This window comes from Mobula hypostoma, chromosome 27 (assembly GCF_963921235.1).
Source record: "Mobula hypostoma chromosome 27, sMobHyp1.1, whole genome shotgun sequence".
In the NCBI taxonomy this organism is placed as follows: domain Eukaryota; kingdom Metazoa; phylum Chordata; class Chondrichthyes; order Myliobatiformes; family Myliobatidae; genus Mobula; species Mobula hypostoma.
In genome coordinates, this window is record NC_086123.1 from 19,219,810 (window position 1) to 19,234,091 (window position 14,282).

General features: G+C 39.5%; 1 protein-coding gene across 1 annotated transcript in view; it reads right to left on the reverse strand.

Annotated features, from left to right (window-relative positions):
- Positions 1 to 14,282, reverse strand: part of mlxip (MLX interacting protein) — a 102,464-nt gene that overhangs the window by 56,368 nt on the left and 31,814 nt on the right. Inside the window, exons 2-7 of the mRNA XM_063034452.1 lie at positions 13,372 to 13,478; positions 11,918 to 12,003; positions 11,102 to 11,188; positions 10,837 to 10,878; positions 6,474 to 6,696; positions 3,058 to 3,147 (exon numbers count right to left, since the gene is read on the reverse strand). Coding sequence (XP_062890522.1) covers positions 3,058 to 3,147; positions 6,474 to 6,696; positions 10,837 to 10,878; positions 11,102 to 11,188; positions 11,918 to 12,003; positions 13,372 to 13,478 — 635 coding nt within the window. The remainder of the gene's footprint in view (positions 1 to 3,057; positions 3,148 to 6,473; positions 6,697 to 10,836; positions 10,879 to 11,101; positions 11,189 to 11,917; positions 12,004 to 13,371; positions 13,479 to 14,282) is intronic.

The window sequence follows — 14,282 nt, forward strand, 5'->3', positions numbered from 1 at the left end:
GGTGACAGGCAGGTGAGGAGAAGAAGAGGTTAGAGAAGAACTAGAGTGGAGAATGGAAGAAGAGGGAAGGGGAAAGGAAAAATTACAGGAAGTCAGAGAAATCGATATTCATGGCATCAGGTTGGAGGCTAGCCAGATGGAGTATGAAGTGTTGCTCCTCCAGTCTGAGAGTGGCCTCATTGGCAGCAGAGCAGGCCAAGGACCGACAGGTCAAAATGGGAATGGGAATTAGAAGTAAAATGGTTGGACACCAGGAAATCATGCCTTTTGCAGATTGACAGTGGTCCCCCAATCTACGTTGGGTCTCACCAATATAGAGGAGGCTGCAAAAAGAATCGCAGGTAAAGTGTTGCCTCACCTGGAAGGACTGTTTGAGACCTTGAATGGAGGTGAGCGAGGAGGTGAATGGGCAGATGTAGCACTTCCACTTGCAGGGATAAGATTCAACAGAATGTTGCCTGGATTGGAGACACGGGTTATCAGGAGAGATTGGATTGGCTAGATCTGCTTTTCCTGGAGCAAAGGAGACTGAAAAGTGATGTTGGGGTGGTATATAAAATTATAAGAGGCACAGATAGGGTATGTGTTTCCCGTGGTAGGGGTGTCTAAAGCTAGATGCATAGATTTATGAGAGGGAGGAGGTATAAATGGGATCTAAGGGGTAAATCTTTCACACAAAGATTAGATTGTGTATGGAATCAGTACTTGTTAATGAATAAATAATAACTAGTTTCTCCTGAAGAACTTGCAAATCATGACTTCTGGAACTAGACTATTGTTGACGTCTTTTGGAAAACTTTTTATCGAAAATATGTTTCTAGCAATGATGAAAATATCTTCAAAAAGATTGGGGTTGTATTTTGTGCCGGGTGTTAACTGCCTAGAAATAGGTACATTAAGGCTCCATTTAATTAAGTCTATTTTTTTTACTATGTGGCATTGTTTTTAACATTGTTATGCAAACTAATTTCTAGACATATCTGCATTAAGAAGGGAAGAAAAAAGGAAAGAGAAAAGGGCATCTTACAGAGCCACATTTTCACATGAAATACATTGCTGCAAGCTAACACAAATCTAAAAATGGAAGAAACACTGGCTTGGTACAACTATATGGTCGCACCTTTAAATTCTGGAATAGAAAGACAAGTAAGGATATCAATGCACAGTTTTGCACAAAAGTTAATATACAGTTGCAAGAAAAAATTTGTGTACTCTTTTCAATTACCTGGTTTTCAGCATTAACTACTCATAAAATGTGGTCCAATCTTCATCCAAGTCACAATAATAAACATAATCTGCCTAAACTAATAACACACAAACAATTGTACTTTTCGTTTCTTTATTGAACACAATTTTTAATCATGCATAGTCCAAGATGGAAAAAGTATGTGAATCCTTGTTTTTAACAACTGGTAGGACCTCCTTTAGCAGCAATATCCTCCACCAAACATTTCCTGTAGCTGCTGATCAGTCTTGCACAACGGTGAGGACAATTTTAGACCATTCCTCCATACAAAACTCTTTTGGTTCATCAATATTTCTGGAATACCTTGCATGAACAGCCCTCTTCAGGTCATGTCACAGCATCTTAATTGTGTTAAGGTCTGGACACTGACTTGGCCAGTCCAAAACACATTTTCTTCTTTTTAAAACATTCTGTTATTGATTTACTTTCATGTTTCAGATTACTGTCTCGTAGCATCATCCAACTTCTATTTAGTTTCAGGTGATGAACCTCTACCCTGACATTCTCCTGTAAAATGTCCTGATACAATTTTGAATTCATTGTTCTCTCAACGATTGCAAGCTGTTCAAGCCCCGAGGCAGCCCCAAACCATGATGCTCCTTCCGCCATGGGATGAAGTTTTGATGTTGGTGTGCAGTGCCCTTTTTCCTCCAAACATAATGGTGAGCATTTCTGCCAAAAAGTTCAACCTTCGTCTCATCTGTCTAGAAAACATAGTCCCAGAAGTGCTGTGGAACATCCAGGTGGTCTTTTGCAAAGTTGAGATGTAAAGCAATGTTTTTTTTTTGGAGAGAAGTGGTTTCCCCCAGGGTGTCCCTTCACAAACACCACTCTTGTTCAGTGTATTGTTTTGATAGTGGACACACGAACAGGGACTTCAGCAAGTTCTAGAGATCTCTGCAAGTCTTTTGCTGTTACCCTTGGGTTCTTTTTCACCTCCTCCAGCATTGCACTTTCTACTCTTCGTGTGATCTTTGTGGGACGTCCACTCCTAAGGAGAATGGCAACAGTACTGAACTTTCTCCATTTGTAGACAATTTCTCTTACTGTGGACTGATGAACACTCAGTTTATTAGAAATGCTTTTGCAACCTTTCCAGCTTCATGCATCTCTACAGTTATTCTTCTAAGGTCCTCTGAAAGTCAAGGCATGGTACACATAAACAGATCTTTCTTAAGAGCAGGCTCTGTCAGTAACCTGACTTTGTGTGTCTTTTTTTAATAGGGCAGAGCACCTCTACAAACCACATCTGCAATCTCATCTCATTGACTGGAACACCTGACTCCAAATAGCTTTTGTAGAAGGCTTTACCACAGAGGTTCACATACTTTTTTTTAACCTAGACTGTAATTCTTTAAATGGTGTATTCAGTATTGATGAGAAGAAGTACAATTGTTAGTGTGTTAATAGCTTATGTAGATTGAGTTTGACTATTATTGTGACTTAGATGAACATCAGATCACATATTATTAATACAGAAAACCCAGTAATTGCAAAGTGTTCACAAACTTTTTCTTGCAACTGTACATAAAAGTCTAGCAAGTTATTTTTTTAACTGTTTGATAACATTCCCATTAAGTACCTTGAAAAAAAGTTACATTATAGATGCTATGTATATGGAAATTATTATGCAAGAGTGTGAATGAGGATCAAAACATAAAAAATGATGAGATACTGCATTCCTGTGACACATTTTAATCATGACACAATTTGATCAAATATGCTATTTTTGTGTAACAAATTCTCACTTGCTTAATATTGCACATAAGTCGCCATTTAAAAAAATATTAAAGTACTTGTAGTAATCTTACCTTGGAAAGGTTCAAATGTGTCCATAAAATCTAGATTGGGCTGAAGAGGGATCAATCCAGGCTGAATCATATCTGCATTCCCTGCGTGTGCTGTTGAAGCAAAGGGAGTGTTTCAAAATACAATAGTTAAATCATAGTCCCCAGAATTTGAACTTTGTGATATCACATTTTTGAGTGACAATTTCTCTCAAGTATGACTGCATGGATTGTAAAGTCTCTGATACTTTTCCCCTCAAATATTCTATTTGGTTGACATGCTAACATATGAAGAACTTCGACACTCAAAAAGTGAGGCATCCAATGATATCAAGGCACAGATCTATAATCTTCACTGATGACCAAATGGCTCATCACCGTTTGCAGACCACCACAGTGCCCAGCACACTCGCTTCATCATTGTTTAACACTGGGACTTGACTAATCAGATTCTAGTCAAGTGCTAGTTCCCAAATCAGATAAGCATCCTTAACCTACCCTGTTCTTTCTTTTTCCTTTGCCAATCCCACCCGCCAATCATCATCCACTGCAACCCACCTCATCCCAACCTCACCACTGCTCCCAGCAACCAACCCCTTCCCTGTTCCACACTTACAGTAGAGACTCCTACCCATGTAATTCTTGGCTCTGGCCAACCAGGTTCCCTTCCTCAAGCCTTTCTTCATGCAAGGTGCATCTTATAACACACGATGACTTGGAATTCATGCGTTGGCAAGTTTCTCAGCACTGGTTCCTCATGAGAAATGTTCAGTAGACTGTCGCGAGTTGACTAACATGCAAATACTGTTCAATTTCTGCACTCAACCTTGGGTTTCGTCATTTTCCAGCTGAATATCTTACATGAAAAACTTGCTTTCCCAACATTTTTATAATCTTGTTGAGAAAATCCCAAGAATGATAATTTATTTATTTCATATAAAGGATATACAAGATCCCTTCAAAATTCAATGTTGTGACATCTTATGAGATGTTAAGGCTGGAAGATGATAACCTTATTTACTAACAACACACATAAAAGTTGCTGGTGAACGCAGCAGGCCAGGCAGCATCTCTAGGAAGACGTACAGTCGACATTTCGGGCTGAGACTCTTCGTCAGGACTAACTGAAGGAAGAGCTAGTAAGAGATTTGAAAGTGGGAGGGGGAGGGGGAGACCCAAAATGACAGGAGAAGACAGGAGGGGGAGGGATGGAGCCAAGAGCTCGAGAGGTGACTGGCAAAAGGGATATGAGAGGATCATGGGACAGGAGGCCCAGGGAGAAGGAAGGGGGGGGGACCCAGAGGATGGGCAAGGGGTATAGTCAGAGGGACAGAGGGAGAAAAAGGAGAGAGAAAGAATATGTGTATATAAATAAATAATGGATGGGGTACAAGGGGGAGGTGGGGCATTAGCAGAAGTTAGAGAAGTCAATGTTCATGCCATTAGGTTGGAGGCTACCCAGACGGAATATAAAGTGTTGTTCCTCCAACCTGAGTGTGGCTTCATCTTTACAGTAGAGGAGGCCGTGGATAGACATAACAGAATGGAAATGGGATGTGGAATTAAAATGTGTGGCCACTGGGAGATCCTGCTTTCTCTAGCGGACAAAGCGTAGGCGTTCAGCAAAATGATCTCCCAGTCTGCGTCGGGTCTCGCCAATATATAGAAGGCCACATCGGGAGCACCGGACGCAGTATATCACCCCAGCCGACTCACAAGTGAAGTGTCGCGTCACCTGGAAGGACTGTCTGGGACCCTGAATGGTGGTAAGGGAGGAAGTGTAAGGGCATGTGTAGCACTTGTTCCGCTTAAAAGGATAAGTGCCAGGAGGGAGATCAGTGGGGAGGGATGAATGGACAAGGGAGCTGCGTAGGGAGCGATCCCTGCGGAAAGCGGAGGGGGGGGTGGGAGGGAAAGATGTCCTTAATGATGGGATCCCGTTGGAGGTGGAGGAAGTTACGGAGAATTATATGTTGGACCTGGAAGCTAGTGGGGTGGTAGGTGAGGACCAGGGGAACCCTATTCCTAGTGGGGTGGCGGGAGGATGGAGTGAGAGCAGATGTGCGTGAAATGGGGGAGATGCGTTTGAGAGCAGGGTTGAATGTGGAGGAAGGGAGGGAGATGTCCTCCCTTTCTTTAAAAAAGGAGGACATCTCCCTCGTCCTGGAATGAAAAGCCTCATCCTGAGAGCAGATGCGGCAGAGACGGAGGAATTGCGAGAAGGCGATGGCATTTTTGCAAGAGACAGGGTGAGAAGAGGAATAGTCCAGATAACTGTGAGAGTCAGTAGGCTTATAGTAGACATCAGTAGATAAGCTGTCTCCAGAGATACAGACAGAAAGATCTAGAAAGGGGAGGGAGGTGTCGGAAATGGACCAGGTAAACTTGAGGGCAGGGTGAAAGTTGGAGGCAAAGTTAACGAAGTCAATGAGCTCAGCTTGCACTCCCCACACTACCCCAAGACAATGGATACAAGAAGCCTGTAATTAGCTTACAGTCCGCCTCCTGATATTGCTGGCAAGCACCAAGAGGGAACCTGATCTTGCTGTTTCACTAACTTGTGCACAAAGGAGGCACATGTTCCCAAACCCATTCACAATCACGAGAAACATGTAGAATATTCTGAAGCAGGTGGTTTATTACATTGGCATTACAATAGCTGTCCATTTCCCTGAATGAAACTTTAATTAGGGAAAAAGCAAAGAACTAGACAATTTTCATTAATTTAAAACAAAAATATACCCAAAGATCACAAATAAACCACATAATTAGTCATTATAGAGTTAGGCAACATTGAAACAATTTGCCCATATGCCTCTAAACCAGGGGTTCAAGACCTTTTTTATGCCATGAACCAATACCATTAACCAAGGGGTCCGTGGACGACAAATTGGGAGCCCCTGCTCTATATTTTTTCTATCATGTATCTGTCCATGTTACATGTATCCATGTGACTGCAGTAGTCATCTCAACATTATTACTTCTGTTGTTTTGTATTCAATTTTAACTCTAGGTCCTTTAAAAAGGTAATTGTATCTGGTTCTATCATTTACACTGGTTCCATAAAACACCACCCACCAAGTGAAATCTTGCTCCTCAGGTCAATTTTAAATCTTTCCCCTCCACCTTAAACCCATGTCCTCTAGTTTTAGACTCCCTTACCTTGGGAAATTCAGTGAGACTATCTAACCCCTCTACGCCCCTCATGATCAGTCTCCTACATCCAGGGAAAAAGTCCAACTCCTTATAACTCAACCCTCCAATCCAGTCACAATGAAACTTTTCAGCTTAATGACAGACTTCCTGAAGCTGGACGCTCAGAACTGCACACAATAATCCAAATGCCTTGTCAACAATGGTGGTTAAGTAGATGTGTCAAGAATTTTAATAAATTCTTCAGGAAAAGTTTAAAACTAGATGTTTCAGGAAATGCCACTAACCAATCTCTCTTGGGTTGGGCCACGCCACTGCGTGATGCGAAGACAAAGTTGAAAAAAGTGTGTCAGAGAATTCAGACATTAACATGTCCATATCCAAGAGCTTATCCTCCTCCATGGGAACTGGCGTGTCGCTTCCTTTTCTTTTTGCACGCCATAATGCCAAGTCATCATCTTGAAATGAAATACAGCAGGTTTCTGGGCATCCATCATCAAATCCAGAAAGCTGCACATTAGTAGGTACAACAGAAAAATACAATTTATTAACATTCGTGAAATATAAGCAAACAGGTTTGATAACAATGTAATGATTTAATAGGACTATTTTAAAATTGTTGGATAATTTATAGGCAATGGGATAAATGCTACCCTACTAAAATGTGATTCAGTGTTTGGTTTCTCTTTGCAGGAGGGAGTTTTTTGTGGTTCCATGTAGGAACCAAAACTATAGAGAGAACCATAATGAGGTTCCAGTAAAGGAATAAAAGTTACAATAAAAACAACACAAGTAGTAATGTTAAAGTGATGACAAAAGTCACACACAAACAGATTATAAAATTAAATATGAACCAGAAACTGTGGAGTGGAAAGTAGGCATGCTGATTAATGGAATATCGGTACTGTTGAAAGATTAAGATGTTTATTTAGGGTAGGACTTCATTTAAATTAGATTGGAAGCAGTTTCCCAGGAATCTGATAATAATGGCAGCATAGTGCTGAGGGGAGGGGAAAGGAGGATTCCAGGTAAAGAAATGAGATGTCAGAATGTATTCCAGATAATTGTTAAAATATATCCAAATCGGGAGTTTCCTGGGCTAACACTGGAAGGCCTATTTGCCAGTGCCATTGCTATTCAGTGAAGCAACACAAAATAAATTAGCAACACACATAAAAAGTCCTGACGAAGGGTCTCAGCCCGAAACATCGAATGTACCTCTTCCTAATAGATGCTGCCTGGCCTGCTGCATTCACCAGCACTTTTTATGTGTGCTGCCTGAAATTCCAGCACCCGCAGATTTCCTCGTGTTTGCGTTTTACAAAATAAATTAGTTCAGTCTTAGAAAAGATGGCAGGCTGATCCCACCACAACTAAAGAAACATAATGTCAATGAGACACAATGGGTGGATTAACATTGCAAAATAGGCATGAGTCAGTGGTTTCTCTAATTAAAGTGCCCTTAAAATCATCACAGCTACATTTAGTAGAATTCATCAATGATGTCCCATAAGAAACCAAGTAGTAACTAAACACGGTTTCTTTAAATAAAAATCAATTTAAAATCCAGCAGATGGCAGTGTTGTTAAAAACAGCAACAGACCTTTCATCGTTTGTTTAAAAACTTTAACACAGCAAACCCAGGGGCATTTTGAGAGAGTGAGCTTTGGAAAGGCAAAATGAGAAGTATGATAATTTTCATATCATGAAGGATACAGATAGAGGGAAATCTTCCATATTGGCACAGGGACCATAGATTGGCAGAAGTGACTGAAAGTAAGCACTGCCAGGAAAATCTTGGAGGTGGATTCAAATGCATCAACTCATTAGGGAGCATTCAGTAATAAGTAAGAACAGGCAGGGTTACAAAGAAGGGGGAGAGGTCTAGCTGAGCGGTCACATATCTCATATAGACTACATGCTAAATGTCCTCCTTCCATGGTTTAACTATTCTGATTTCAAGATCCAGTGGCATATTATAGCACTAAATATTAAGATACATAACGCATAACTCTCCCACCCTCGTTAAAGCTGGCAATGATAACGCTGATCTTGAAGCCAAGCAAACCTCCTAGAAAATGTTCCTCCTTTAGACCGCTAAGTCTAATTGGATCGGACACAAAAATTCTTTGTAAAGCCTTGGCAAGAACATTGGATCCTTATATCCCACATATAGTTCATAATGATCAGAATGGTTTTGTGCAAAAACGCCAAGGATTCCATAATATTAGAAGAGTTTTTAACATAATTCATGAAAAATTTGACGCTAAGGATACAGCAATATTTATCAGTGGATGCTCAGCAGGCCTTCAATTGAATAGAATGGCCATATATATTTAAAGCATTGCCTAGATTTGGATTTGGAAAGAACTTCCTTAAATGGATTCAGATTTTATATACAAACCCAATAGCAGTGTAGTACAAATAGTATAGTTTCTAAAACAGTCATCTTGGAGTGATCTACTCGCCAGGGATGCCCTTTGTCACCGATGTTGTTTATATTGGCCATAGAATCCCTGGCTATGGCAACAAGAATGCAGACAGGCCTGTCAGGCATCCAGCTAGGAGAACAGGAACACAGAATATCCTTGTATGCTGACAACGCGATTCTTTTTTTTTAACAAATTTATCCATCAGTATTCCAAACTTAGTGTGACAGCTTGAATTGTTTGGGCTGTTCTCTGGTTATAACATTAACAACTCAAAATCATCAATACTATTTTTGAACAAAGAAGAAAGACTGAAACCAGTCATAAAAACCCCATTGAAAATGCAAAGGAAGGATTTACCTGCCCTGGTGTCAAAATTGCCCCTAAAATTAAAACGATCGTCCCAACAAACTATGACCCACTAGTGGGTGAAGTGAAGGAGAGGTTGGATCGATGGGTAACAATGCCCATATCAATGATTGGCCGTATAAACATGATCAAAATGAATATATTACCAAAATTTCTATACCTTTTTCAAACACTTCCTCTCCCACTACCAAAATCTTTTTTTGATAAGCCTAATAGTATTTTTAGTAAATTCATTTGGAATAATAAGTTATCTAGACTGAGACTTAGGCTGCTATACCTGCCTTATGAAAGGGAAGGGCTACGGCTCCCGAACCTGAAATGGTATTATTGGTCTGCTCAGTTACGTTCTGCAATGTCTTGTTTCTCAATGGAGGCCCTTCCAGCCTGGGTGAATATTGAACAGGCATCAGTACTAAACCTCCCATTAAAGCTCTACCTATACTCTACAAACCCAAGAAATCTGAAAAGAACAACTGAGAACCCTTTCCTCAAAAATACTATTGACATCTGGTATAATGCACATCAGCATATTAAAGATACTTCTCCCATCTCTCGCTTCTCCCCAATATGGGGCCATACATACTTCAGGGCAGGAAGAGCAGATGGTGGTTTCAGAATCTGGGCAGACAAAGGTGTGCAGAAAATAGAGGACCTTTATATGAATAGTAATCTTATTATAATTGATCAATTGTGTCAGACATACCATATTCCTAAAAAACACTTTTTTAAATATTTGCAATTGAGACATTTCATATTATCAAAATATAAGTATTTAATATCTGAACCACCACCATATCTTGAAAATCTTACACTTCTAAACGTAAAGGGGAGGAGTCAGATTTCTTTATTCTATACAGCTTTGATGTCATATGATAAGGAGGCATGGAGACGATGTTCAAGAGGGCATACAAGAAACTGAGTGGGAAATGGCATGCTTAAAAGCCCAAAAGCAATCAATTAATACACGAATGAAGCTATTACAATATAAATGGTTAGTGAGAACTTACATTACCCCAGTCAAACTGAACCATTGGACCCCTGACATCCCGGACACTTGTGTTAAATGTTTAGAAGAAAAGGGTACTCTGTTTCACTGTGTATGGGACTGTCCTGAATTTAAAAAAATACTGGAAAACAGTTGTTCAAACTATATCTGAGATTGATGGAGTAAAGGTGCCTCACTATGCAAAAATGTGTGTACTAGGTATATATCCAAAGAACTTTACTGTTAGTCCGACACAGTCAACTTTAATTGACTTTGGACTCCTACAGGCCAAGAAGATGATAGCTTTATCTTGGAGAAAAATGGATATACCTTCGATACATGTATGGGTGAAGGAGGTGGCTTCTCGTATTATATTGGAGAGACTGACTTACATAACCAGGGGAAGGGCAGAATTTGAAAATGTGTGAAAACCTTTACTGGAGTTTCTTGGACGTCAAGGTGCACAGTCATTTTGAAATAGCTGTGTGTTGTTGAGTGCTTCTAAGGTTTTTTTTTCTGATGTGTTTTTATTTTATTTCTTTATTAAATATGTGAAATGTTACATCTCTTTTCCTTTGATGACTGAAAAACATGAGGACATGTTTCACTATTTAGCTTAATTATTATTATTGTGTATTTTTAATATATATGTAAAATTCAACAAAAATACTGTTTTTAAAAAAAGATTCATAATGCATGTTTATCCTACAGGCAGCCTCAAAAAGACATAATCATTTGTTACAATCGCCCCATTTGAGAAATATTCATCACCTATCCAATCAGTGTTGACACTGCAAATATAATCAGGTGGAATATTTTAAGGATTGAATGTGATGACTATGTTTGCTTTTTCCTTTAAAAACTTACTTTAATCAGACTTGAAAGGTCCTCGTCTTTGTGCTTTTGCAACTAGGAGAGGGGGATAATGCAAGAAATGTTAAAGTAGTAAGTGGCACAGGAAAACACGCACTGTAGAAAGCTCAAGACCTTATCATTCTTAACAGGTAACAACAGTTCTGCTATTTAAAATGTTTCATAAGAATTCAATACCATTTTCAGGGCACACTATGCTATGTAACTTAAGGAAGGCAGAAATATACAACATGTGAAGATTAGAATTGAAATTGCATACCCTTTTCTTGAAGTATGTGCGCCATTTGTGATATTCCCTTATTACTATCTCAATTCTCCTTTTCCAAAATTTTCCTTCAGTAGCTGCCTAAGAAAAGAAAGGAGTTAATTTTAAATCACAAAACCTCGAAGAGCATCTATTAACATTTAAACAAAACCAGTATGATGATGTTATTAGAAAATGAAAACTTGGCAAACATATTTCCTCGATCACAGGGGTGAGTGGAATCCATGCTGAAGTACATAATGTGGAAAACAGTTACGAAGGAGTGTACAAGGAGGCACGAACTAAAACAAACTGGATACCAGAATACTGAGCATCTAACTCTTCCTATCCTCCAAGAGGACCACAACCTTGTTAATGGGTTTAAGAGGCTTGTGTGCCTCAATGATCTGGTGAGCTATGTTGGCTGGAGTCAGGGCTTTATGCTTTGACTCTTGGTAGGGTCACCCGGGCCAAACAGGTCAAAGGGTAGAGGCCAGACTAAGAGCGGTCGCTGGGCCTCCAAGTTCAGGAGTTCAGCTCACGGCTAACAACCCTGACTGGTTGTTACGGAAACAACAATGAAGAATCCTTCTACATCTGAGTGCGACGGTATTCCTGAGTCTCCACCTGGGACTTGCATGGCTGACGGTAGTAATAACCTAGAGGAAGCTACTGACACGATGAAGGAAACCCTGAACACCGCCAGAGATGGAAGATCTTCACTGCTGCCAAAATGCCAGCAGCGCAAACAGGCATTGACAAAAACCCTTCCTATAAAACTAAAAATGATTTGTCTCTACCGGGTTATACGGTAGTTATACAATCACTTACTTCAGGTTTTCGAGGTTCTTCAAACTCAAGAGTGCCATCTAATGGGGTAACAAAATGACAAACTGGGTTGTCTCGTTTTTCTACATCTAAGAGAAAATAAAAAGATGAACATTTTACAGCATTGCCAGCACACAAAAGAAGAAGCCTTTCTCACACCCACCACAGTCAAAGTCAATAGCAAGAGGAAGTGGCCAATGTACTCTCGAAACCCATTCAATAACTTTTGCTGGAAACGGGTATATGGGTTTCAGCAAGGACACTAGAACGCCACATCATTGCCACGACAGCCATAGTGCTATCTGCATTGTCATAGCATCAATAACAATCAGGTCACAAATAGTGTAAAAAAAAATCAATTCTTTCAATAGGGAAGGTGAGACTGAGAAAATAAACCATACCAAGAGAGACAAATATATTACATAAATTACACTACAAATATGGAACTTCAGGGCATTAGACTGTTGGCAATCTTATTAGAACTTCAAGCAGAAAGACTAGCATTTGTAGCTGAAATATTTACTAACTGGTGATTTTCTATTTGCATTACTATACAATTTTCCATATTCTCTCAGAGTCTAGGAATACTAGTTTTAAAATCAGTAATATTGTGACCTCATGGATTTTTGAAATATACTTCCACTTTAAGTCACAGGAAAATGGTTGGTTGGTTGGTTAAGGAGCAAGAGGGTATGGAATGTCAGGATTCAAAACAAAGTGCTCTGGTGGATGATAAGGCAAGAGCCCAATTCAGGAACATTTAATATAAGCCATGACAGATAGAGGGAAATATAATGTCGTACGAGTAAGATGATTAACAGTCAGCTTTAGCCATTCCGCACGTCATTTGCAGAAGCATGGGAGGAAATTATCTCCTGTCTTCTTGACTGAACACATTTATAATTCATCCAACTGTGCTGGGAACTGGGGCAGGGAGATTAGATATTGAAAAGTTAATGACCTGTATTGTCCTTGAGAGTTTGTAAGCAAAGAGTGACAACAAACTCTGTCATTAACTGACCCAAAATGCTTGGGATACCATATGTACTGCTGATTATTTTACAAATATACTCTACTTATTAATAACTGCTAGCTACATTTTTGAAGTGTAGTTAAGGATCACCAAAACAGCACACATATTAGGGGAGTACAAATCATTTCAATAACTTCTTTAAAAATTAAGCATACAAGGTTTAGAATATTCCAGTTCTTGAAATGTTAATCTATCTTTAGTTACAACTAACATTTTCAAAAGAATATTTAATAACTATTTGGTAGTTGCCGATAACTTTAACCTTCAATTTTTAGTCATAATCTGAATTGGTGGGAGACCTTATTCAACAAGTGAGATAGGAAGACCTTCACAAAGCTACAACATCAGATGAGGAAATTAACCAACATACAAGTGCAGCTTATCAATAACTATTTTTCTATCAAAGAAAAAAAGCTTTACTTACATTGCATATACCATGCTCTCCAAATTGCATTGTTCAGTCGAATCTTGTCTCTCCATAACAGTTTCAGTCCTTTAAAATTTTTCCATTTAGGTGAAACCAATTTTCCACTGAAAAGTATTGATTATATATTTATTGCTTCCATACATTAAGTAGTTCTAAAGTTAGTGATCTAGGAATCCAGTAATAAAAACATTTTTCTGTACAACAACAGTTAAATAGATACCAACAGAAGCGCTAACTGGTAGATACTTCAGATCCCACCAAGCATCAGAAATCAAAGGAGCCTACCTAAAAATAAACTCCCTGACTAAGCAAAGAATGCAAGCAAGGAGAAGGAGGAGAGCCTGACTGAAGTCAAGATGATGCAAAGCAATGCTCACTCTTTACTTCCTACCATAATATAATAATGAATCGAGATCAAACACTGTTTTTAATTTAGGGAATCAGGGCGTGAGGTGTTGTGCTTTTCAATGAGCTAAAACAGAGTCTGGAGCTGTAGATTTAAGGGGTCTACTCAGCACACATAGAAATTGAAGAGAGCCTCTGGAATCTGGGACAACCTGCAAGAAGAATTTTATGTTATTTTATTGAAACATAGCATGGGTAAGGTCCTTTGAGCCTCACTGCCCCAGCAATCCCCGCACCAACCCTAGCCTAATCACAGGACAAATAGCGAAGACCAATTAACCTACAAACCAGTAGGCCTTCGGACAGAAACCGGAGCACCCAGAGGAAACCCACACAGTCACGGAGAGAAGGTAGAAAACTCCTTTATTGGCACAGCGGGAATTGAACTCAGGTCACTGGTACTGTAAAGCATTGTGTTAACCACTACGCTACTGTGCCATCCCGAAGAATCTCGCTGAAATCAAAGTGCATCAAGTTTTTACACTCTTTAAGCACAAAAAAAA